At 45.2% G+C, this 24,379-nt stretch overlaps 1 protein-coding gene across 5 annotated transcripts in view; it reads left to right on the forward strand.

The window, feature by feature from the left end:
* Window positions 1-3,511: 3,511 nt before the first annotated feature.
* The window catches only part of FUBP3 (far upstream element binding protein 3), a 36,662-nt gene continuing 15,794 nt past the window's right edge, over window positions 3,512-24,379 (forward strand). For 2 of the 5 annotated variants that reach the window (XM_031601723.2, XM_031601726.2), the window contains exons 1-9: window positions 3,512-3,677; window positions 9,377-9,482; window positions 14,971-15,021; window positions 15,500-15,533; window positions 16,912-16,961; window positions 18,657-18,728; window positions 19,549-19,606; window positions 22,143-22,305; window positions 23,180-23,278. In XM_031601723.2, coding sequence (XP_031457583.1) covers window positions 3,591-3,677; window positions 9,377-9,482; window positions 14,971-15,021; window positions 15,500-15,533; window positions 16,912-16,961; window positions 18,657-18,728; window positions 19,549-19,606; window positions 22,143-22,305; window positions 23,180-23,278 — 720 coding nt within the window. In that variant the 5' untranslated portion in view covers window positions 3,512-3,590. The remainder of the gene's footprint in view (window positions 3,678-9,376; window positions 9,483-14,970; window positions 15,022-15,499; window positions 15,534-16,911; window positions 16,962-18,656; window positions 18,729-19,548; window positions 19,607-22,142; window positions 22,306-23,179; window positions 23,279-24,379) is intronic. The other 3 variants (XM_031601724.2, XM_031601725.2, XM_090121149.1) reach the window with 3 other exon arrangements.

A 24,379-nucleotide genomic window follows, 5' to 3' on the forward strand; every position in this document is an offset into this window, starting at 1 on the left:
GGGAGCCACGCTGCAGTGTTGGTTTAGTCCCAATGCTGAGCTCTGCCACCTGCCCACAGCCACCAAGCGATGGGGGAGGGACCCACAGGTTGCCATCCGCTCCCCATATCCATGCTTTGGAGCACAAGGACCCAGCGCCCTGCAGTGGGGCAGGAGGTTTCCATGCACACCTGGGCAGTGAGCCGTGCCAGGGGAAGAAGGGGTTAAACAGAGGCGGCAAAAATCAGAGGATTACAGGTTTGTTGCCGGACTGTCCCATCTGTCACCAGCACAAAGACAAGCCCTGTCTGGGGCTGGGCTGTCAGCGAGGAGCCCACCACTACATTAGGACTCCATTAGGGGAGACTTGTGGTGGGAAATGGCAGCTGTCAGGGCACTATCATTTCTCCTGTAATTCTGTGTGCTTGCTTCTTCACTGCACTTAAATAGCAGGTCTACCTACTGGGCCAATTTTTCTTCTTCCTGCTGCTCCTCTTCTTGCTTTAAAGCTGCAGCTCCCTGCCCAGCCAGGCCCTTGTCCTGATGCCACTATGTGTCATGTCTTTCACATCAAGGCTGGTGGCACCCTGTCCAGCTGACCATGGACCTCCACTGGTGCCAGCAGTGCAACCCACTGCATCTCAGCCTTCCTACAGCAGGGAACATCCTTGCTTTGTTGGGTTCCTTATACTGGGTTGGGACAACATGACGTTGATACGGACCACTGCTGCTGCCCTACCCTTGGTGCACGAAACCCAAGCAGCAGCACCCAGCAAGGGGGGATGGGACCTCCTTGACCACGGGCTGTGCTGGAGCAGGATTTTCCCTCCCAAGCTGCACAGCCTCTCCCTGCTCTCCCAGGTTGTTGTGGTCAGGATGAGCTTGGGGTGAGATGCTCCCCACGTGGGATCCATGACACATCTGAAACATGGACAGCACAGCGTCCCCAGCACCATGTTGGATCTGTCATACTACAGTCCAACTGTCCTGGGGACAACAAGGTATCCCCATGGGACAAAGTGGCCTGGACGTGCAGAGCCTCACTGTGCTGGGGACCCTCTTCCATCCTGGCTCCTCCCTGGCTCTGCAGCCAGCAATCAAAACAAACACTTCTGCTGGAAAGGGCACCGCGGCGGTGCTGGAAATAAATCACTAATTTCTCCCTCTATGATCTCAAGGAGCAGGAGAGGCGTGAATAGCAGGGCCCAGTGTCGGGCTGACTGGACTCCCCGGTGCGGTAATTCAGAGGATGACAAACATAAGCCAAAGAAAAATGTTGAAAAATGGGCACTTCCTGCAGCCCCGAGCAAAGGAGCTATTGCAGGGTTTGGAAATAACGAAGGCAAAAAGAGGGAGAGGGGGGAATTTTCTCATTGAGACCAAGTGAAGTGCCAAACAAGCTGCTATTATGGTGGCTTTGAGAGGCACAGGGAGGGGGCACTCGGGGGAAGGAAGGAAGGGAGAGGGAAGGGGGAGAGGACTCAGGGAAAGGTGAGAGTGAGGGAGAGGACGAGGGGGATGCAAGGAGCAAAAGGTGCAGTGTGCAAGATGGGAAATGGAGACAGGAACAGGTGGTGCAACAGTGGCAGGGCCACCACATGCCATGCCCCATCCCCTGTGTCTTACATCCATTCCCATCCCTGTCCCCGGCCCCCTCCAGCCCCCGCACCCATCAGCACCAAAAGGAAAAAAAAAAAAAAAAAAAAGAGATGGAAAGAAGCAAAACAAAATATCTACAGTTGTCGAGACAAGGGGAGAAAAATAGAGGCAAACATCCATAATTTTCTCTGTGGGGCTTTGCAGTAATTGAGCCATTTGGATAAAAATAAAGGCAGCAGGCCCTTTAGGTAAGAGGGGCTTTTGCAATCCAAGAAGCCTGAATTATGCGCCTTGTATCACTTGAAATCCCCCACCCCATCACCCCCCTCTGCCTCCCCCACGCGACACCAAACCACTTTCCCTTTTCTTCCTTTTTTTTTTTTTCCTCTCTTTTTTTAAGTACTCTGTCAAACATCGTCCAACGAGAAGAGAATTTCAGCTGTCACAACTAATTTCAGTGCGTGTGTGTGTGAAGGTGTGTGTGTCTCTGGAGTGGGGACAGTGGGGGGAGAAGGGTGATGGAGGCATAGAATCACTCCTTTCTTTTGCTTTTTTTTTTTTTCCTTCAAAAGGAAGATTTACATCAGAAATTTGTTTCTGGAAGTGTTTAAGGCCTGTAATTTCCTCCTTTTCAATTGCTGCCTGATGTCTTGTTACTGCTTTGCCAGGCTCAATCTTCCTCCCTCCGCCTGCAGAGATTTACATCTTTCTCGTGTTCCCCAGGGTCAACCAAAACACCTTTTGCCAAGCAGCTGGCACCTGAAGCATCCCTACCACAGGAAAACAGCGAGACGAGAAAGTGAGAAATGAAGATCTCAATGCTCTCTACCATGGCTGCAGAAATTGCCTTGATCATAGAATCATTTCATAGAATCACAGAGTGGTGTAGGTTGGGACTTTAAAGGTCATCAGACTCCAACTTGCAGGGTAGGGTCGCTAAGCACTAGAACACAGGTAAAAGATGTTGCTGATGCAGATGCAAGCACATGGTTTTTATAAATCCTTCCGTTGTCAAGCCACGTTCCTAATCCCCATATAAACAGGTTTTTTTTGCTTAGGGTTGAGATCTGCAATGATGTGAGAAAAGGAAATGTTGGTATTCACACAGCACACAGCCGGGGAGAGCAATGAGAACTTTCAACATTTGGATCACGATTTCACTGTTGAATTTAACACTCTGATCCAGCAGCTTTGGAAAACCGGCTCTGGGTTGAGATGGGTGCTGTAAGAGCCGGGTTCACCTCTGGGGGCCACAGACATGGATCATAAGAGTCATAGAATCATAGAATAGCCTAGGTTGAAAAGGAGCACAATGATCTTCCAGTTTCAACCCCCTGCTATGTGCAGGGTCACTAACCAGCAGACCAGGCTGCCCAGAGCCACATCCAGCCTGGCTTTGGGTCTCCTGGAGCGGGTCCAGGGCAGGGCAAGAGAATGCACAGAGGCTGCAGCACCTCTGCATGGAGACAGCGGAGTGCTGGGGGCGTGCAGCCTGGAGAAGGCTCTGTGAGACCTCACTGCAGTGCCCACAGGAAAGCAGGGAGGGACCCGTCAGCAGGGAATGTGACAAGGGAAAACGGTTTTAAATTAAAAAGTAGTTTTAGGTTAGATAGACATAAAGAAAGAATTGTTTGCTCAGAGGGCAGCGAGGCCCTGTGCTTCTGTGGGCGCCCCAAACCAGGAGGTGCCCATGGCTGCAGGCTGGGCTCTGAGCAGCCCGAGCCGGGAGGGGCTGCACGCACAGCGCTGGGCCCGGCCCGACCCGCTCCCCAGGTGCAGGCGTGCAGCCGCCCGAACGCGCACCTCAGCCCCCGCCGCCCCCAGGCCCGGCACCAGGCCCGGCCGCACCCCCTCTCCCACCGCCCCCCCCAACAGGCCCGCCCTGCGCCCCGCCCCCCCGGCCCACTTCCGGCGGAAGTGGGGGGCTCTTTCCCTTTCCGGGTGCGGGTCCCCGGGCGGAGCGGCGGGACGGCGCGGCGGCGGCGTCAACGGGCGGGCGCGGGGCGCGTGTCATGGCGGAGCTGGCGCAGGGGCAGAGCGCGGCGCCTGTGGGGATCAAGCCCGAGGGCTTCGTCGATGCTCTGCACCGGGTCCGGCAGGTGAGCGCCGGGCAGGGCAGGGCCGGGGGGCGGGAGGAGGCCGCGGGGCGCCGCTAGGCCGCGGGGCCGCCCTGAGGGGCCGGGCCGCCGCCCCGCCGAGCGCTCCTCACAGCGCTGCTCTGGAGCCGCGCCCGGCGGCCCCCCTCGGCGCTGGGGACTCGGGGCGCTGCGGCGGGGGGTCGCGGCCCTGGGAGCTGCCTGGAACGTGCGGTCCGTCTGTAAGTGAGGCCTTCGTTAGGCTCTAGGCTCGGCAGCAGCCCCGGTGTGGGGGAACCGTGCTTTCCCTCTTGGAATGGAGGGGGCGGGGTGTGAGCTGCTCCCCCGGCGATCGCTGGGCTCACGCAGCGTGCAGATGGCAACTGTGGACCTGCGGCCATTGCCACCTCTGTGCCCAAGGTGGGATGCCTGCTGCCCGTCTGTGCCTTGCTTCATGGAAAGGAGCTGTGGGGATGAGTAGCTGTAGCTCTGCTGCATGGCTGTCCTGAGGATTTGCTGTGGTTTGTGCTCCGTTTCCCTCACAGGGAATGTCCCAGCTCTGACGCTCCACCTGCGCTCAGTAAGCACACTGTAGCAAAGTGTGATGCAGCCAAATGCTGGGCCTGGTGCTGGAAGACTGACTTGACTTTTTCTGATGTTGCAGGCCAGGTGGCAATTATCTCCTGTTTCACAGACCTGCTTTTTTCACTTAAATGAGAAACTTTGAAGAAACTAATGTGGACCTTAGGATCTTTCAGGCAGTTGCTCTGGAGGGACTTGAGTGGCTTACCATCACTCGTGGCTCACTTGTGAATCAGTGTGGCTGCAAATCCTGTTCTGCACAGTCTGCAGCAAAGCATACAGAGGCGCTTGCTGTTCCAGAGGAACACCCTGCACCTTCCCAGAAGAACTCCCAAGCCAGTTTGCCCTTCATCTGTTCATTTGCTTCTTAAAAGAAGTATTGCAGTAGGCGAGTTGTGGTAGCTGCCTCCCGGGTGATGCCAAGCGTGTTCCTTCTTTCAGTGGCTAACACAGCGTCATGGCCTTGACAGAGTGTGGTGTCTGAAAGCTTTTCTATTGCCTTAGCTTGGTGCAGTTAATTTGAGAGGTGTGCTTGTCTTGACCTGGTCATCCGTAACTGAAGGCCTCTTGTTGCATAAACGTCATTGAATTTTGATAATATAATTGCTTGCTAGCAGTTGGATAATCTGTCAGTAACTTGTCTGTGCACAAGAAAATCATAAGTTAGTTGCTGATCTGTGTTGGAAGTACCATGGTATGTAGCACCTGTATAATCAGTAAAGGTGAAGTGTGAAAGTGGGATGTCTTGGGCTGTGTTAGGCTAAAGCAAGGCTAACTGAAAACTGAGTCACATCTGTGTTGTGTGGCTGCTGTTGTCATGTTTGTAGGTTTGGGTGCCTTGTGTTGATGCATGGAGAAGATAAAGAATTCTTTGATATTTTGTTTACTCTGATTTTGCTGTTCTTAAGTTTATTATACTTGAAAGAATATTTTAGATTTCCAGTAGCATCCAACCAAAATTAGCCTAATCTGATCTGAAATGCTTAAAAATCCTCAAAGCTGTCAACTTCAGATCAGGCACTGCAGAGCAGCAGCTACCTTTCATGCTGGACACAAGCCTGTTGAGAAAAATGCTCCCTGCATGTGTTCTTGGGAATGCAGTGGCCTGTGTTCTTGAGCAGTGTGTTGTATGCTACCTGGTGAATGCTGTTTTGTTTTGTTAGCATTTGTAGGATGAAAAACATTGTTGGCAAGCGCTCTGCAGACAGCTGTTTCCCTTACTGCCCTAGCAATCTGCAGTGACGCTTCCTGGCTGGGAATCAGGTGTGATGCAGAGGCAGTTGCAACTGACATTTCTCTGGAGGTGATGGCAGAGCTTTCACTGTGTTCAGTGCAGCAGGTTGCCTGATGGTCCATTTTGTGGATGTCAGCTTGTGTATTGCTTCTGGCCAGTGTCGTAGCTTTTCAGAATATTACTTTTGCTCTAAGAAGGGAGGGAGCAGAGGGAAAACATTTTGGTTGTAGCTCTTGCTTCCTGGGTTGGACTGGCATCTCTGATCTGATATTTGAACTATTTCAGCTTAAGCTTGCACTTAAGACTAGTAATCAAATCTACTAAATTCAAGAGAGCCATTACAGTAAACTTGAGCTGCAGTACACTGTGCTTAGTTAGTAATAACTAAATAATTCAGGACAGAGAAGACTTTCCTGATCAATCACAGTAACTGCGATCTTCAGTGACACTGGGGTGTGAGCTGATATGACAGTGAGACAGCTGTAGTATTTCTGGAAGAAATGACTGCTGTGTTGCTTCCTGTGCTTGTGCTGGACTTGATTGGATTTTTTTTGTGCAAACTTCTAAATATTTGAGATGTACCGTAGAATACTTTCTCAAGTGAATGCTAGAGCTTTGAGACAGGCTATTCTGCATTTTCCACATCACATCTTGAGTGAGTGGGTTAGTTTATGGGTTGTAGGTAGTGATTGATCTGTACCTGAGGGCAGCTGCTCCCAAGCGTGGTAGCTTTTATTCTGAGACGTTCTGGGGTTGGGAGAGTGGGAAAGGATGTTTGTTCCCTTCTCCAGTAATGGGACCACACAAAAAAAGCACAGTTGCCAGTACTTTGGATAAAAATTGGTTTCTGTTGGACTGTCCTTGGGTTTAGCTCTCATTGACAGAACAGCATCTTGTTTAATTCTTATCTTCTCTCCTTCTTGGCAGTCTCATTTTCTGTACAAGGTATACATTAGTGATTCCCTCAATTTAGATACATGTAGAATTCTTGTAACCTGCCATATATACCCTGAATCTGAGTCTTCAGGAATGATGAAGAAAGAACTGTGGCTTAGCAGCCTGCAGTGGCCAGTCTTGGGTACCTTGGATAACATGGTAACATGGATGAAGTGGCCTGAAGCTTACTGTGAGTCAGTGGGCTGTATGTGTGTATCCCTTTCTAGTCTCAGCAAAATGGATGTGCTGGGTTTAAAAAAAAAAAAAAAAAGCCACTGACATGCAGAGGGGCAAAAGCAGTGGAGCAGCAGCTAGCAGTACATTACTCAAGGTCATGTAGGCAGATAAGGGCTAGGTCTGCTTACTTTTGCTGTGTTCTAACTTTAGTGCTTATCTTGCTGCTGAACCTGTAGTAAAAACTGAGGTTCCCATTGTAAGTTGAACACGAGAAGTTAAAATGTATTTTAACTGTTATATCTACTTTAAAAGCTTAACTCTTAATTTTGCAGGGTGTTTTCCCTACTGTGGTGAGATGGCGTGTTGTCTGCATGTAATCCCAGGCAGCTGGGAGGCTTTGGAGATAAGGGTGTGAGTTTCAGTAAAGGAGGAAAGGAGAGAAAAAAAAAAAGAATATCCCAAAAGCTGATAGTGTGAGAATTGCTTTGACTCTCTGTTTGGCCCTAGGTTTGTGGCTCATGTGCTGGGGCAATGGCTGTGTGTGAAGCACAAGGAGGGATTTGCAATGCTCTCCTGCTCTAGGAGTTGGCAGTTCTGGTATGGGGATCTGCTCCTTCACACCTCTGTGCTTTATGCTATCTTCCTTTTATAGGCCAGTGTCTTCTTCCCTGTGCAGGTGTGGTGTGTGATTTCAGTTCCAAACTATCAGCTAGCAGTTTCTGTATTACATTTTTATTTTCCACAAAGATTTCACAAAGGGCACTTTAAAATCAAATGTTCTGCCGGGGTACGTTATACTTGACTACAGCTCAGTGGCATAAGTTTTGATTGTAAGCTATGATGTTAAAGCTGTCAATGGATTATTGTAAAACATTTTTTTATCTCCTTTTCAGTACTGAAGTAGTCAGGAAGTATTTATGTTCTTTGTACCTTCATTAAAGTCTTCTGCATCCCAACCAAGGGGGAAGCAAGTGAGTCGGGGGCTGGAAGCATGAATGCAGTACAGCATCCTACAGAAGAGCAGGGCATCTCTTCATGCTTCCTTGTGCAGAATGGATAAGGACTTGTCTGTGTTCATGCCTTCAGAAGTATATTTCTCTGAGCTTACTGGTTCTTGGAGATGTTGATGTGCAATGTGCCCTGTGCTGCTGGTCCCTGTGCTAGGTTATGGCTGAGCAGCACTTCCTCTTTGGGGTCTAGATCAACCACACTGTGGGTATAATGGTCTAGTGTTACGTTTCCAGTTGCTCATCCAAAACGAGTTAAAATCCTGTTAAAGTAGGAAGGATTTATTCTCTAGCTCCTGGCACTTGATTAAAACCAAGTTGTTGCCTTTCTAAAGGAGATTGGGAAGGAGTGGTCAGAATGCAAGAAAATGGTCAAAACTTGGAGCCCTTTCCACACAAGGCATCAAGAATATTTTCTGTTCTTTCTAAAAGCAGTGCCCTCAATCTTCCAAGGTTATTTCATGTAGCATTTTTCACTACCCTGTGGTTCTGCATCTTGTGCGGTTGTTTATTCCGCTGCAGCAGTTGATAGTGTCAACAGCCAGAATTACTGTGGATGTCTTTTTGTTGCAGTAAAACTTAATTTTAGAGACACCTTTAGTTATACTTGTCGTTTGCCCTTGCCTTCGTTTAAAGCCTATCTTTGTAAAGTGCTCTTTTTTCATTCTTTCCTTTTGCTGCTTCTCTGGTGATACGCTAGGCGTAATATAGCAAGATTATACTTCTAGCAAAGATCCTTTCTTTTTGCTGGAAAAGGAAGAGAGTACTGTACAACACACAGCGCGTTTGTTCTGCAGCTGTATTCTGCACAATAACAGAGTACTTCATGTGGGCAAGGTGTGCTGTGGGGCCGTGGTTTGCCCGTCCCTGAAGAGTGTATTTAGTAGTCAAACTACTAAAGGTGGTTGGCTCTCAGACTTGGCTTACATTGGTTAACCTGGAGAACAGGTCAAAGAGCTCACCTCTGTCACATCAGTCCATATGATTGTCTCCCAAATGCTTAACAATTCACTTGTATTAAGTGATGCCTCAGAGTGTCTTTCGCCTATTTTATTTGCTTCCTGTGATACCTGAATGTCTCCTTCTCCCTCAAAGTATCCTCCTTGCCTCCCAGCTCACCCCAGAATGGCTGTTACTCCTCCAAGGGCTGGAAGCAGAAGCACAGGCAACCTTAGCTGTGCTCATACTGCAGGAAATAGAAACTTACTCTGGACTGATAGTTTGCCCACTGGCTTATTCTCCATACAGTAAACACATACTGATCCAGTCCCTTTGACAACGAGTCCCCAAACCTGTCCTTGTGCTGTGTATTTGCACATTCTTCTCCCTCCACTCCTCTCACCCCCCACTGATGTGCAACTATGCATTTCTGTGTATCTGGATATGCATGAATGCAGCAGAAATGTATGTCTTCCTACACTGCTATGATGGTGGCAGCTTCTCCAGGATGAAGCTGGGGGACTAGATTTAACTCGTCGGCTGTCTGCTGAGTGAATGAACAAATCTGAATGTAATATTACAGGGAGTAAATGCATACTCATGACCAGGAAGAGGAGCTGGGTGAATGCGATCTTAATTACACAAATATCAAAAGCAGGTGGAAGCCTGTTTACTTTACAAATAAAGCACTGCTTTCCTAGGACTTTTATAAAGTCATCTATGTAGAAAAAATAGCAGCCAAGAGATTGTTGGACGGGGATAAATGCTTTGTTTGAAGAAGGAATGTTTAGCTGCGGTGGCTGAAACTGTAAATATGCTAACCAAGTTTTTATCATCTGTTTTTATAGATTGCTGCTAAGATTGGAGATATTCCTCATTTGAATAACTCTACAACACTCGTGGACCCGTCAGTTTACGGTTATGGAGTGCAGAAACGGCCCCTTGATGATGGAGGTAAGCTGGGTATGATTATTCAGTCTTGTGAATTCACTTCTCAAATCCATCTATTTTGGCACTTGTCTTTTTTAAGGGCAGAAATTGATGCAACTTGGTGTGTATAGAATTTCTTTGCAAGATTTCCTGTGCTGTTGAGTCTTGCATAGCACTGGGCTCCTGGGCATTAATAATAGTAACATGGAGCAATTCTTTTCTTAGTTCTTGAACTCTGGGGATTAGCAATCTAATTCTGTAGTTAGTCTTGTTCCATGCTAGTTTGGGGAGGGTACTTCATGGAATTGTGCTGGGGCCTGTGTGCAGCGTACCAGGAACACGTGGGCAAGATGTCCCTTGCTTTCTGAGTTCAGGCAGTGTATAGGGGCAGTATTCCCTCTGCTTCTTTCCATGAGTCCAGCACAGCAGCTGAGTGGCTGTCACGTTCCATTTGCTTTGCCTTGCACGTGGATTTTAAGGAAAAACAGTGTGGATGCAAGTTGATCCAAGCTTGAAGGAAACTTCGTATACTAAGACTATTCTTCTTAAATCTCTGAAGCATTTAATGTTGACTGCAGCCAATGAATAATTTACTGGGTAATTCTGGTAAATGTAATGAGTTGTTTGAGTTGTTACGGTTGTAAAATAATTTGTTTTGGTCTTTGGGACGAAGAAATGTTAGAACGGATGTTTTCTGCTATTACAAATCTAATGTACACTGTGACAAGAAATATGTCTGCACTGTGGTACCTGCTGCTGCTTAGATGCAAAGAGCTCACTGTTTGCCATCTCTTTCTCTCCTAGTATTTCTGTTGAGACAGATAGCCCTGCAGGTTGATTCTTTCTTCTATAGATACGCTTGAGTACTGAGGAGATATGCAGAGCTTCAGCTCAGCACTTCATTTTGAAAACATTTCTTTTCTGCTTGATACAAAGCTACGTAAGAAAAGGGCTAAAAATACTGCCTGCTTCTTGTGCCGAAAAGCATGCTGGAGCACAGGAGGAGCTGCTTTCATGTGGAGCCTCTGGCTTGCAGACACGGCTGTTGTCTGAACATATGCCACAACCCACTTTTTTCTCTGGCGTTGGCTCTGTTTGAGCAGGAGGTTGCTGCTTGTTCAGTTTGGTGTTTGGGGAAAGAGTGGGTTGGTAGGTGTGAGCTGGAGCTTCACTGTGTTGTTATGTGCTGGTTTCTGCATACAAAGGTGCTGGGTTGTCCAGCAGTGAGCAGTGAAACCTGCTGGGGTTTTTGTGATCAAACAGATGTGTTCGGTGTGGGACTAATTGCTAGGTTAGACCAACTGCAAAGAAATGGTTTGCAAACCTTTACTGGCCTCTTCCTTTCCAGCAGTTTTCAGCTTCAGCTCTGCTTAAGGCTGTTCTCATGCCTCTCATGTCTGATCATGGACATTATTTCAAAGGATGTCATCTTAAGATATTTCTTCCATTCCTGAAACATCGTTGGAGCGGGAGATGTGAATAGATTCTATTTTTCCGTTGACTTCAATAATATTTAGTGTAAATTTGAGGATTGCTGAACTGTGCTAAGCTGTCTGAATGGCTTGGATAAGTGGCTGTATATGAGGAAAAAATACATGTGGTCCTCAAGGAGCCATTTACTCAGAGCATTAGTCCTACTGTTTGTTTTCATTGATTCAGCAGACTGAACGTGAGAAATCCAACCTTTTAAGGTGTCCTTAAATGCATTTTTTAATATATGAAATAGCTTTAATGCCTGATAACAGCCCAGGTTAGACTTTGTACTTAAACTTTTACCAGTTAGCACTATTACTTGCTGACCCTTGTTTGTGTTGACACAAACCAGGTCAATACCGCCGCAGGCTGCGCTGTAAAGGCACGTTACCTCTGGTTCTTTGTGCTGTGACAGGCAGCCCCACGTAGCAGAGACTGGCTTTAGGAAAGCTTCCCCAAGTGACTGGACTTCTGATTGCCCTCTTGGCTTCCTCACATACATCTGTAGGTTTCATAACTTCCAGATTAGGAAAGCAATTCCCATTTGGATGATCTTTTAGCCCCAACAAGGGGAATCGGGACCGCATGCTCACACTTTGCTGCATCTCCTGCTCTGAGCTATGGTTTGGGGTCGTCAAGAGGAGAGGGTTTCTGTCTTTATGCATGCTTTGGAAATGTTATGATGTGGGGGATTGGATACGTTCTGCTACTCCAGATTGCTTGAAAGCAAATGTGGTGGTAAATCTTGTTTGTTTACCTCTTGTACGCTGTGTGCTCATGGCTGTGTACAGCTCTCACTGCTCCCTTAGCCCTGTGTAGCTGTTAAAAAAAAAATTACTTCTGTTCCTAAGACCGCTGGAAAAATGGATTGAGAGAATATGAGAGTATTTAAGGTGACAAGAGAACTGTCTGGCTTTCAGGGATATCTAATTCTGCCTGTCCGTTTTTGTAAACAGCTGCCGGCACGGCTGATTGATGTCAGCTTAGGAAGTGGTCTTAAGACAGGATGACAGTGCGCTGGTCAAAACAAATTCAGCTGCTTTTAGAGCATTTCCAGGAAAAATAGACTTGTCATAGTATTGGAGGCCAGACAGCGTGAGTTCCTTCTGCGTTTCCCTTAATGTAACATTCATCAAAAACAAATAGCTGCTAGGGCTGACCCTGCTGCCCTGGCCTATTGGTATTAGATAAAGTTTGAGAACTACTATTTTTTTTTCCTTGCTTCTTGAAGGATGTTTCCAGAAAGGGAAAAGAGGACCACTGAGATGGGGTTCCTCCAAGATGCAGTGGCATCTTGCCTGTGGCTTGCTGCTGAGAATAGATCCCAGCACTCCTCTTCATGGCCAGCAGCAGCTCCTGGCCTCCATCCAAATTAATGTGTCCATCTAGTTACCAGCACAATTTAATAAGTTTATTTAATGCTAAACCAACCTCGAAGAAGCAGCTTCAAAGGACGTGGGGGTCTTATCTGCCAGAAAAACAGTGATTGCCAGAACCTCAGCATTAGCCTTTGTGTGCTCTGTTCTGGAGTGCTTTGAAGGCGCTTCCAGTGATGTAGCTGAAGGTTGAAGCACCCTTTGAGTCTGGGGAAACAAAGACGTGGCCTTGGAGAAGCCCCATGTCACCTCCCCCCTGCCTTCCCCAAGCCTCTGGTACATCCAGATAGGTTTTGTTCAAATAGAACCTGATTGTGTTAAAGCCTGGGGACTCAAACACATCCTGTTGTATGCAGAACTTGCATAGCTCCAATGTGTTTTTGTGGGCACAAGGAAATCTTATTCTAAGAAAAGTTAGCAGGGATGCTCCGTGACATACCAACATCAGCAGCATGACCAAGTAACAGAAATCCTCTTGGCAGAGGCTTAGTGTGCTGCACGAAATGGCAGCTTTCTTCAAAACTGCACACGTCTTTAATAAGGCAACGTAAGGGTACAAGCATTCTCTGTGAAGATTCACCACAAAGGCAGGCAGGAAAATTGGTTTGGACCTTTAAATTAAATACTTAGTAATATTTAAGGCTGAACAACAACTCTGGCAATTATTACCTTTATCGCATCTTTCTGAAATTTATGATGATCCTATTTTGGTTCAGAAGTGTGAAATGCAGCCCCTTTCCACCACTTTCCAGGAGCGTTCTGGTTTTGTTCTAGCCGTGAGGATATCCTCAGTGACATTGTATATTCCTATCATGCACGTTAATTTAGTGGGAGGCACCGATCTGTTCTACGGGGTGGAAAAAAAATCTGCATTTGTTTAGAGTGTCTGTTAGGTAGAATTCAGTTAAAGGTGAAGCCTAAAGAAGAGTGAAGAGTTATCAACCAGCGGGTGCCATTAACGGGAAATTGTGCTTATTTTATTCAGTATTTTTCCTTATTTGCAGTAAAATGACTGCAGTTACAGTTAAATTGTACTCAATAGATGTAAAAAGGGGGAAACGTGGATGTGGCTTGTCAGAGTTCAGCCCCCTCCCCAGTAGGAGGAGGGAGGTGGGGGAGCGGGATGGCAGCTTTGGTGCTGCAGCAGGCATGTGCTGCCCCGGCCTTGCCTCTCTATTAGCTTCATCTTTCATAGCAAAATGGGCATTTTAGGGAAGAAATTAAACCTTCAGATCGTTGGGACGAGGAGCCGAGACAATCTGTTTTCCCTGCAAATGGAGAGAAATCGTATCTGACTTAAAGCAAGTCACCCCAGCTTTCTCTGCCAGCTCTGCTTCACAGCTCCTGGAGGCTGTCTGTGTGCAGAGGGAATGGTGTCCTGCTTTAATTACTGGGGCTTTGTTTGCTTTCATCTAATTGGCACAATAAATATATATAAAGTAGGCATGATATCTGTCTGCCTGATTCTTGTGCTCATACAGTTTTCTTCTAGGAAGCTGTCTTTGGTGTTATGAAATGATGGCTCTTCTGTTCCTTGCATGAACTTCGGGATGTGATTATAGGATGCATATCTGTCTCATAATTTGTGGGCAGCAACTGCAGTGTAAGAGACTGCAAAGAGATCTGCTGAGGTGAATCCAAATGCAAAATGGCTGTTTAAATACTGCTGAGTGCTAGCAGCACTTCTTCCCACACGTGGGGATGCTGAGTGGCCTGGTCCTGTCCTGCAGACCTATTGCTTTTGGCAGAAATACACCTCAGTGCTGTTTAGGGCAGGGTGGTGAGATTCTGGATTTGTTTGGTCATATTTGCTCAACTCTGCTGCAGCAGCTTATCAGCAAGAGCAAACATCCCCCATTACATCATCCACCTTTTTCAGCTGCAGCATTGATAGTTATCAAATTAGAGCTTTTTATATTCAGGGTGAGAATATGCAAAGGCAAATCTAACAGCGTCAATAACGCAACAGTTGTCTTATCGCTGAGCTGGAGAGAGTAATAAAATATATATGGTCGATATTTTGGTCCTGAACTATTATCAAGATATTGACACGCTGCAGAAATATGATATTGACTCTCTTTGTCTGCTTTATTGGAGTGTTTGGCCACAAACTTTGTGTGTTTTTTTTTTTTTCCTACCGGATTCTGTGTGCATGGGATGCATCCGCTGTCTAACCCTGACAGCTGATTGCCAATTGATTTCAGGTCAAAGAATGTGCAGGTTGCTGTAAGGTAGTTTGAAACAGCATCTTTATTATCACGGCTCACGTGTTGTTGGCCAGTTCCATTTGTTTCGCTACTTGTGCCCTCCAGGCATGCAATATAATCTTCAACTGGTTGTTAGGACCAAATGGTCTGGTTTTTAGCCAGTTTGCTGCAGGCAAAGTCCTGTAGGAAGCCCAGCAGGGCATGTGTTCCCACTTTGCATGAGTTGGTCTAATGATATTTTCCCCATTAACGTTTGGAAGAAAGATCTAATCTGTGGGGGCTGGGGGGAAAAAGTCTGTCTGAGGGCTGTCAGCTGGGAGATAACTGCTAATGGTAACGGGCTGCCAGCTGACATCACAGATATGCCTGGAATGTGTGTGTTCAGTCAGATGTGATGGGGAAAGAAGTACAGTTTGGGTGCCACGAGGGTTCTGAACAGACTTCTTCCTTTAACAGGTCTCCGTGTAAGTGGGCTCCATGGAGCACAGATAAGAGATACAGAGAGAAGTATGTGCGAGCAATCTTCAATGCTTTTTGCCTAGACTAAATCTCCAAATCTGCTCAGCTTTTATGTTGTTTGTAGTACATACTGATCACTTGACATGTCTTTTCTCCCCTTGCAGTCCCACCTCTCCCCCTTTCTCTTTTTTCCCTTTGGGTTTAAATCGGGAAGGAGGGAGGTTAGCTGTGGGGATTTGGATTTGGGCAGGCAGGATTTTCTCCCATGACTCTCAGCATGGGGAGACGCAGATCAATTCCCTATCCTGTGTTCAGCTGGACACTGGGTTATGGTGTGTGCTGATCAAGAAATCCCCTCCTGTTTTGTACCCCATAACGCATTCATTTCAGCTGCTGAACCTAAATTACTGTTTTGCTTTTCTTTCTTTTTTGATGAAATGGTAAGAACTCTTTTTCTATAGGGATGAAGTTAGTTTATCCGTGCTAATGCTTTGATTTTTTTTCCTTTTTTCTCTCTCTGCCACAGTAGGTAACCAGTTAGGGGCCCTGGTACATCAAAGGTAAGCAGTGGGTTATGTTTTATTATTTATTGATCAATTCTAATTGTTTATTGATCCACCATCTGTAGTAGTGTTAGGAAGTCAGAGGTTGGGAATGTGGAGAAACTGTCAGCTTGGGTTTTCTCCAGGCTGAGGCTTCTGCTAACCCTTTAAAAGCTATTTGTTGTTAGGAGAAAAGAAGAGTTGAAGTAAAACTTGGATTTGATTCCTGTAGCTCTGCAGGACCAAGCAGAATATATTATCTCCTTTTCCTTCTCCTGCCCAGTGGGGAGGAAAAGGATGAAAAAAAAACAACGAAGGCAAACTGGCACTTTGACGGAGTTTGAAAATGTTAAACAAGCAGGTGCATTTTTATATGTGTGTGTGTATATATATGTATATACATATGTATATATGTAATGTTTCCTGGGTTTGTTAATGTAATATGACATGGGATGATTCCTTTGATTGTCAAAAATGGTTTGGGGAGACCAAAGCAAATGAGAGTTGTTGCACAGCATCTCTTAGCATCTAATACAAGAGATTTCTCAGTAGGGCTGCATGGAATCCGTGGGCAGCATTGTCAGCTCTGCTGCTATCTGCCACCTCTGTTCTACCAGCAGTGATGTTTGTGCAGGGAATTATGCACTGCTTTTGAGACTGCTGAACAAATTGTGTGAAATGCATATGGCAGCATACAGAGTTTGCAAGTTCTGTGTTTGTTGTTATTTTATGTGAAATAGAAACGGCAAACAAAAGTCCCACAAGGAATTTCTTCTGTGTTTCACTGTAGTCAGGTCTTAGGAAATTGCTTTGGGTGCTTATGTGTTGAGGCACAGATACGCTGAAAAAGTCCAAAGAGCAACAGATAGGGAAATCTTGAGATGGTAAGGATGATCAGAGACAGCTGTTATAAATTCCAAAGAAAAGAACCGTAAGTACAGGCAGGCAAGAAAGAAAATCTGAGTATCAGAAGGAGCATTCAAACCAGTATTGGCATTGGTTAGTGTCTCCTGGCAAGAGCATATCGGAAAGTAGCAGGCAGAAGCTACAGCTTAGAAGGTGTAAGTCTAAACATTGAAGGAACTTTGCTGTTTTTCTCTTAAATCTGTCTGGAGCACGAATGACAAAAGGGTTCTTCCATTGATGATAACAGACAGTAGAGTAGAAACACATCCAGTGTAGGAGAAATGAGGTGTGTTGTCTTTGCAGCCAGGCCATGGAGCAGGGCCTAAAGGTCTCTTCCAAAACAAACAATTTTAATTGTGATGCAGTATTTACTTCTCTGTGTGCAGAAGCCTTATGCTGTGTCTTGTTTCCGCAGCACAACGTCTTCTGTCATCTTCTAAATTGTTCACTGTAATGACCATTCAATATTTTTTTCTTTCTTTCCTTTCAGGGCTGTAATAACAGAAGATTTCAAAGTGCCTGATAAAATGGTTGGATTTAGTAAGTACCTTGCATGCTTTTGGTATGGTTCTTCTGTGCAGGAATGCTGCATATTCCTAGGATAAGACATGATCACAAGTTTTTGTGCTTGCTAGCCTTGGGTGAGTCTTGTCTGATGCTTTGTGGGGACCACGTTATCTGCATTTAAAATCCATGTGCAAATGGCATGGAAAAGCTTGGTGACCCAATAATGAGAACAAGTCTGCATGGTACAGGCTACTGAGAACTCTGGTGGTTCTGTTTATTAAATGTCAAATAACATGCTACATAAATATATCAAAAGTGAATTAATTTCCCCTCACTGAATCATTTTGCTTTTGAGTATGCAGAAGTGTGGGAGGTGAGGGAGAAAAACAATATTTAAATGTAAAAACAAGACTTGACTCAAGGCAAGATGAGCAGAATCTTCAGATCTTTCATACCTTTGCTGCAGGGGAACGCAGCCAGTATGTGTTGCTCAGCTGAGGCTTTTTCCCTGGACTTGTGTTCTTGGTGCTGTTCTCTTCTAAGCTTTTAATTCCTCTCTTCCTTTTGATGATCGTTACTCTTTCTTTCAATGGCACCCTCCTGCTGTTGTGACTGCAGAGATTGCATTTACTCTTCCACTGTTAGGTATCTGTGCATCTCTCCCAATTTGATATACAGAGAGTAATAAAGAAAATAACAGCCCAAGATAATTACCCCTTAGGGCAGTAACTGTACACTGTAAAACTGTAACTCTGGAATTCACGAAAAGGAAATCTGTCCTCCCACCAATGTTTTTTATTTATCCATCCTGGTACCACATGTGTGGAGGAAGGGAAGTCAGAGGGGTTCTATAGCTGGATGAGGTGGGACCCTGCATATTGGTGCATCAGCCGTGTATTAAGTACAATCCTGGTTCAGCAGCAGCCAGGTGTGGGAGAGGGGATCTGATTCATAGAATCATAAAATGGCTTAGGCTTAGATTGGAGGGGACCTCAAGGACCACAGGCAGGGCCAGCAACTTCCACGTTTAATACTAGACCAGGCTGCCCAGGGCCCCATCCAACCTGGCCTTGAACACCTCCACGGAGGGCTGGGAGGTTCTTCTGCAGGAGCACCTTGAGCCAGGCATACCTGTTTGACTTGACAGTTCTGCTCTTTTGCAGTCAGCAAGGGATATGAGTGGTGATAGGCACACACTGTCTCTCCTCAGTGTGTCTGTTTGTGAAACAACTGTTTGCTGACCCTAAATGTTAAGGGAGATGGGTATTTGTTTTCCTTAAGGTTTGATAGAGCATTTTGGTGGGTAGTAGTTTTGAATGCAGACTGGAGAAATAGCATGTCTTTTGAAAAGAGGTAGTAAAACATGAATTTTAAAGATAGAAAAGCAAAAGTCTTTAGCTTTTTTAGCTTCTTAAATAACTGGTTTATTTGTTTGGGCTGAAATACACCGAAATGACTCCCAGCAGCGCTCAGACTTGCACCTTCTATCTTACATGCTATGTATCTCCATTCCAGTGCAAGACAAAGTTGTGTTTTTTTGTTGTTGGTTTCCTTTTTGCTTGTTTTGTTTTAGTTTTTTAAATGTTATCATACTGTGGATGCCTCTTCTACAATCCTGTAGTCAAATTGTACCTTTATAGAGAGCTGCAACGGAGTGGAAGGGGGGAAGTTGCTCTGCAGTTTTTCGGGATAAGCAGCGTGTGCTGATGCTTGTTGAACTCATTTCAGTAATCGGCAGGGGAGGGGAGCAGATCTCACGGATTCAGATCGAGTCTGGCTGCAAAATTCAAATTGCTCCAGGTAAGAGCCTCGTTTGTGGTGGGTGAACAGGTTTTAGTGTTGGAGAATGTCGTGTCCGTTGTATCAGGTGCCTTGCCTTGGTCATCATTTGTGAATGGTGGTAATGCATTATATACTAGGCTGACGTGTTGGGAGAGCTGTGTAGGACTGGGCTTCCTGAGAAAACAGGTTTGTCAGGTGGTTTAGGGAATTGAATAGTTAAGGAACTGTCTCTAACCAACAGATGGGTACAGTACAAATAGACAATCCATGTTTTTTAAGCAGAAATTACTTCTTAGTTTTCTCCTGGCAGTACCATTTAACTCAGCTCATGCAATTTATCTCTGATCAGTCCACTCTGCTCCAGCACCTGGCAGAAAACATTTCAGGAGGGTGGCAGCACTTCTTCATACAATTTGCCTTGCATTGAAAAAAATGGGAACATGCCATTTGCTCTGCTAGTGCTGCAGCCTGTTTGCTTTGGGGAAGGCTGTACTACAAGTGCTGTGCAGGACACTGTAGATGAATGTAATCTAGGTTTTAAGTCTCCCTTTGATTGATGGGGAAGGCTTTAAAATAATACAGATATCCAGCAAATCATTTAGAATATATTGACCCTGGCTGTCTCCTGCTCTGTGTGCAGAGGGGAGCATTTTCATTAGTACTTGATAGTTACTGAAACTGCTGCCATTTCTTAGTTCTGAGCACTAATGTAGGATACTTTTTTAGCTTCTAGCCTGTGCGAGGAGTCAGTATTTGTCTGCCTGCCTGGCTACTAAAGGCAGTTTAGGCACTAAGAGTTGGGAAGCATCTGATCTCTGTTGTCTTCTTTCCTTTGTAGACAGTGGTGGGATGCCTGAGAGGCCCTGTGTGCTCACCGGGACGCCAGAGAGCATTGAGTGAGTTCTGATTTTATTCTTCTCCTTTCTCCTTCTCTCTTTTTCCTAATACTGTGCTCTGTCAGTGGTGCTACTTGGTTAGCCACACCAGCAAATGTTGGCCTAGAGAAACTTGAGGGTCCTGGAACACAGAGCCTCTTGGTCTGATGCTTTGAACTGTGCACCTCAAAGGCTTTTTTCCAGTTTCAGTTTGAACCCTCTGCAGAATTGTCCATGGAACTCCCCTCCGCAGGGCAAGGTTGCTCCTAGGGCACCTAGAATGCAGTTTTTGAGCTGCAGCTTTCCAGAATACTTAGCTAAGCTGTTGAAGGGCACTTCTCTTCTCCCCTTCGCTTCCCTCCTATTGAGCTGACATCCTTGCAGCTGAAGAAGGTCTGCATGAGGCCTCCAAAGCCTGTCAGTGCCACTCCAGAGTTACCTGGAGGTGTTGGTGTTGCTGCAGAGCAGCATGAGGCCCATGGGTGTGCTTGCCTCTGCACTGCTGCCAACAAGAAGCAAAGGACTGAACCAGAAATTCTTGAATTCTGATCCCTGCATGGTACAGACACATGGCTAGCCAGCAGGGATTTCTACTCTTTAGGCCTATAGAAACTTTAGGGACAGTGTTTCCTCCCTCCCCCTTCCCAGGAGCTGAGTTTGAGACTCTCACAAACCAGTTGAGGACCTTCTGCTGGAACTGGATCCAGGATCCTCAGGCTTACAGGAACACACTTAACATATGGAGCTGCTCTTTCTCTCCCCAGCCTTTGGGTAGGTGGGTTTTTTAAAATCCATCTGGAAATCTTTGAGTTGCATTTGATAGTGAAAATACATGGGCGCAAAGATGTCTCTCTAAAGAGAAGACAATCATCATTCTTCCATTCCTAAGAGATCTAAGGGTACTTAAATCTTCTTACTCCACCATAGTGATTCAAGCAATGAGCCAGAATAAATGTAGCTGGTAAGCTCACATTACAGGACAGGTGATGTATTCTTGCTGATACTGAAGTGTTTTTTCTCTCTTTGCTAAAGGATATTTCAGAACAAGAGCAAAATATTAAAAAAAGAAAAACTGGGATGCCCAATAAAATGCAGTTGGGGCAGATTGGGGGAGAGGTACAGTGAAGACCTCATTATTCAGAAATATGCAGTTAAATGTCTTTAAATCAAAATAAAATAAAAGGAAAGGTGAGAATATGCAATTTTTGGAGCAGAACAAAGTTAAAGATGTGGAACTAGGTGAAATTTTGTTTGCTTCTGTGCTGAAATTGTTGTCAAGTTAGTTTTTTGAACTACTTTTTCAGGTTATTCATAGGAAAAATTATCTGAAGTGAGACAACACTTCAAAAACAGCAGATATTTAGATTGGTTTTGTGTGAGGAGTACTTCTGTTAGTTATATCTGGAGGCAAACTAATAGAGCTAATTTCCCAGTGACCCCTTCTCATCTAGTATGTGTGGTGTATTGAATGTTGTAATCTCTGTTGTCACACTTTATGCAAAATGTCAAGGTAAATGAATAAAACCGTTCAGAGTATTTGAATCAGGCTTCCAGAAATTCCACCTTTTGCTTTGTTTTGTGAGAAAGTTGAGAGAGGGCAGCACTCTGATCTTTGTGCCGCCTCAGATCACCATCCCTTGAATTGTCTTGAGTGAATGCCTGCTTGCAATGGATGGTTTCATACCATTTCTTCAAGTTTTTAGAGAGAAGACCATCTGTGTGTGGTGTCTGAGTATGAAGTGGGGAAGACTCTGCTTTAGACTGAGCAGGGAACTGTGGCTTTCTTCTACCTATTGAGAAGTGTTGTTAGAAAAGGGAAGGAAAGGGATGTGTTGATAATAGCAGTCCTTGTGATGAAGGGAAGATGTATCTGCTACTTCTGACGTGCTGAAAATGCTTAGAGAAGGTATCTTTGCTTTTTGTGTCTGTCTCTTCATGAGTAGAAGAACCCAGTCTTCCACTGGTTGCTGCTACAATGTCCTTGCCTTGCTTCCTGGTGTAGCTTTAGCACCTGCTGCTTGGGGCAGAGGCTGTATTAGAGCAGTGTTCTGGTGCTGCTAGTGAGGGCAGGCAGAGAAGAGCAAGGCATTGTTTGTGAGGGATCAGAGTGGTTCACCAGTGTGCTGTGTTAGTATTGAAGCACCATCTGTTTTTGTCTTGATCAAGAAGGAGAACAGAGCTTGAGGGCTTTTGTTTTTTTTATCAGATACTACATATACATGGGGGAAATAAGTTTAGAGGTGTTCAAGGTGTAGAGCATCTTTGTTCAAATTGTGCACCCCAAATGTAACAGCTCCTTAACTTCCAAAGATGTTGGAGCATGCTGCTGTTCTTCCTTCTCTCTTCCCCTTACAAAAAAAAAAATGAAGCTGCTTATAAGTAATCATAATAGGGGAAATTGGATACCACCCTCTCCCCCAAAAATAAAGTTGTGCTAACTGGTTTCCTTCATCTTTTCACTTCTCTCCCCAATTGCTTCACATTCCAATGGTTCCAAGTCTCTTGGTCACACGGAACAATGTTGTCTAATGGTTGTTTCCCTCGATTCTTTTCCAAGACAAGCAAAACGGCTACTGGGGCAGATTGTAGATCGCTGTCGGAACGGACCTGGTTTTCACAACGATGTTGATGGCAACAGTACGATTCAGGAGATTTTGATCCCGGCATCCAAAGTGGGTCTAGTCATCGGCAAAGGAGGTGAAACAATAAAACAGTTGCAGGTGCGCAAGATGCATTTACTTTAGGGCTCTCTTCCCTACTGCAGCTTCTCTAGATCAACAAGAGCGTGCTGAAACGGAGAGCCTATAAATGCTCTAACCTTCTACAGCAGGGACTACTCTTCTGCCTTCGGAAAGCTGGACCCAGCCTTGTGTTGCAGACAAAATCAGTTTAGCCCCAGCTACACATGCAGTGGAATTTTCACAGAACTGTGAAAAAAACTCATGTGCTTTAGATAACATTTGGTGCGTGCTGTTCAGGATGGGACCCCTGTAGACAAGAAAAGTCTATCTCTAGTCTGCTGCTGCAAGTTTTTAATGCCAGCCATGCTGTTGTAGAGTGCTCTGCTTCTCCTTTGTTGTTGATCTGTGAAAAAGCTGGCATTTGTCTTCCTTTTTTTCCTCATCCCACCCTTTCTAATTAAGTGTTTTGTTATGTATAACTCCGTGTTCCTAGACATTCTTTATGCTGACATCCTGTACAAGTTTTTAAAGGATAGAGGGTTCCAGAAAGGAACCTAGGTCAAAAATGCAGGTTTTTTGGTTGCCCTCTGTCATCCAGTAGTTTTAAGGCTGGTCACGTAACTGCTATGTGTGGACAACTGCAGATTTTGGAAAGGATTTGAAAAATCAGTTGCCAAGGTAGAGTTCTATTTTTGCAAGAGATTCAGCTATTTAAGATCATCAGGAGTAGCACACTTTCTGTCAGTCCTTTACACTCTAGGACTGTTACTGAACTTGTGCTCTAAGTACTTGTGAAGAGCTACGGTAGCGTTCTGCAAAGCTGCTAACATGACCTAGCTAATGTCTAGTAACCAAAAGTAGTCCCTTGTTTCAGGGACTCTGCTTAGCAAAGTGCTCTGTGCTTTTTCTTCAGGAGCGAACAGGTGTGAAAATGATTATGATCCAAGATGGTCCAATGCCTACTGGAGCAGATAAACCTCTCCGTATTACTGGAGATGCATTTAAAGTACAGGTATGTAATAAAAGCAAGCAGTTGCCCCAGAATGTTGGGGGGAAGTTGAAACATATTTGTGGACATCTAATGGAGTTGAATCCTTTATAAATCTATCATAAATACTCTGATCCCTGCTGGTTTTGTTTGTTCTGTGAAGTTAAAGTTTGAGTAGAATGAGTCAGAACATTCTAGGACTCATTCCTAGGACTAGCAAGTATTGGCCAGTTTACAATATGACCTGGGGGCTCTCACTCCATGTAGATATTAGACCTGGATAGAAGAGCTAAGCGGGAAGGTTTGGAGGTGGTAGAGCTGAAAAACATTCCAGTCCTGAAACGCAGATCATAGCTACATGTTACTTAAGCATTTGAGTTCACAGTGACCAACTTAAGCACACATTTGAGAAAGTTTTGTGGAAGGCTCAATATCTCAGACAGCCAACTGACGCAGGTAATTAAAAGTAGAAAAAAAAAAAAGTAAAAACTACAACTCCTGAAACCAAGGGGTTTACCTAATGCTGGTATGTCATTCTCCTTGTGTCAGGGTTCTGCAGATACAGTCATGCTGTGGTTTCAAAGCAAAAACCCATGATCATGCAGAGGTTGGAAGACTGCAGCATGATAGGAGCTCTTGATTTAAAGTTGAGGTGTGGCACGTTCCACTTCCCAGCAAGTGCCTTTCATACCTTGCTAGATAGTTAAATCTAGCTTAGTATTCCTGTCTCTAATGAAAGTAGTTCTGTTTCGTTGGATCTTCCTAGTCATAAACTGCTATGACAATTGATGCTGGTCAGGTATGTTTGGGTAGAATTTTTCAAGCCACTTATTAGTTAAATCTAAAAGCCCAGTTGTATTAATTTCCACAATTCTTATACTTATTGCAAAGGTATAAACGTGTAGAAAGTTTAATGAGATTCTTGCTGCTTTTAACCAAGTCATACTGTGAGTGCTGATGCTTTCCAGATGGTTCCTTCTGCCTTGCAACATTTGCTGTTGTCGCATCTTCTGTGCCATAAATCATGGCAAGCAATTGTGAAGGCTTCATAAACTGGAAGATCTTTGAGGCACTTAAAGTTCAGCACACTTAGAATGCACTGTAAAAGCTCATTGAGTCCTTGGT

Source organism: Phasianus colchicus, chromosome 19, assembly GCF_987193195.1.
Source record: "Phasianus colchicus chromosome 19, bPhaCol1.hap1.1, whole genome shotgun sequence".
NCBI classification, from domain to species: Eukaryota; Metazoa; Chordata; class Aves; order Galliformes; family Phasianidae; genus Phasianus; species Phasianus colchicus.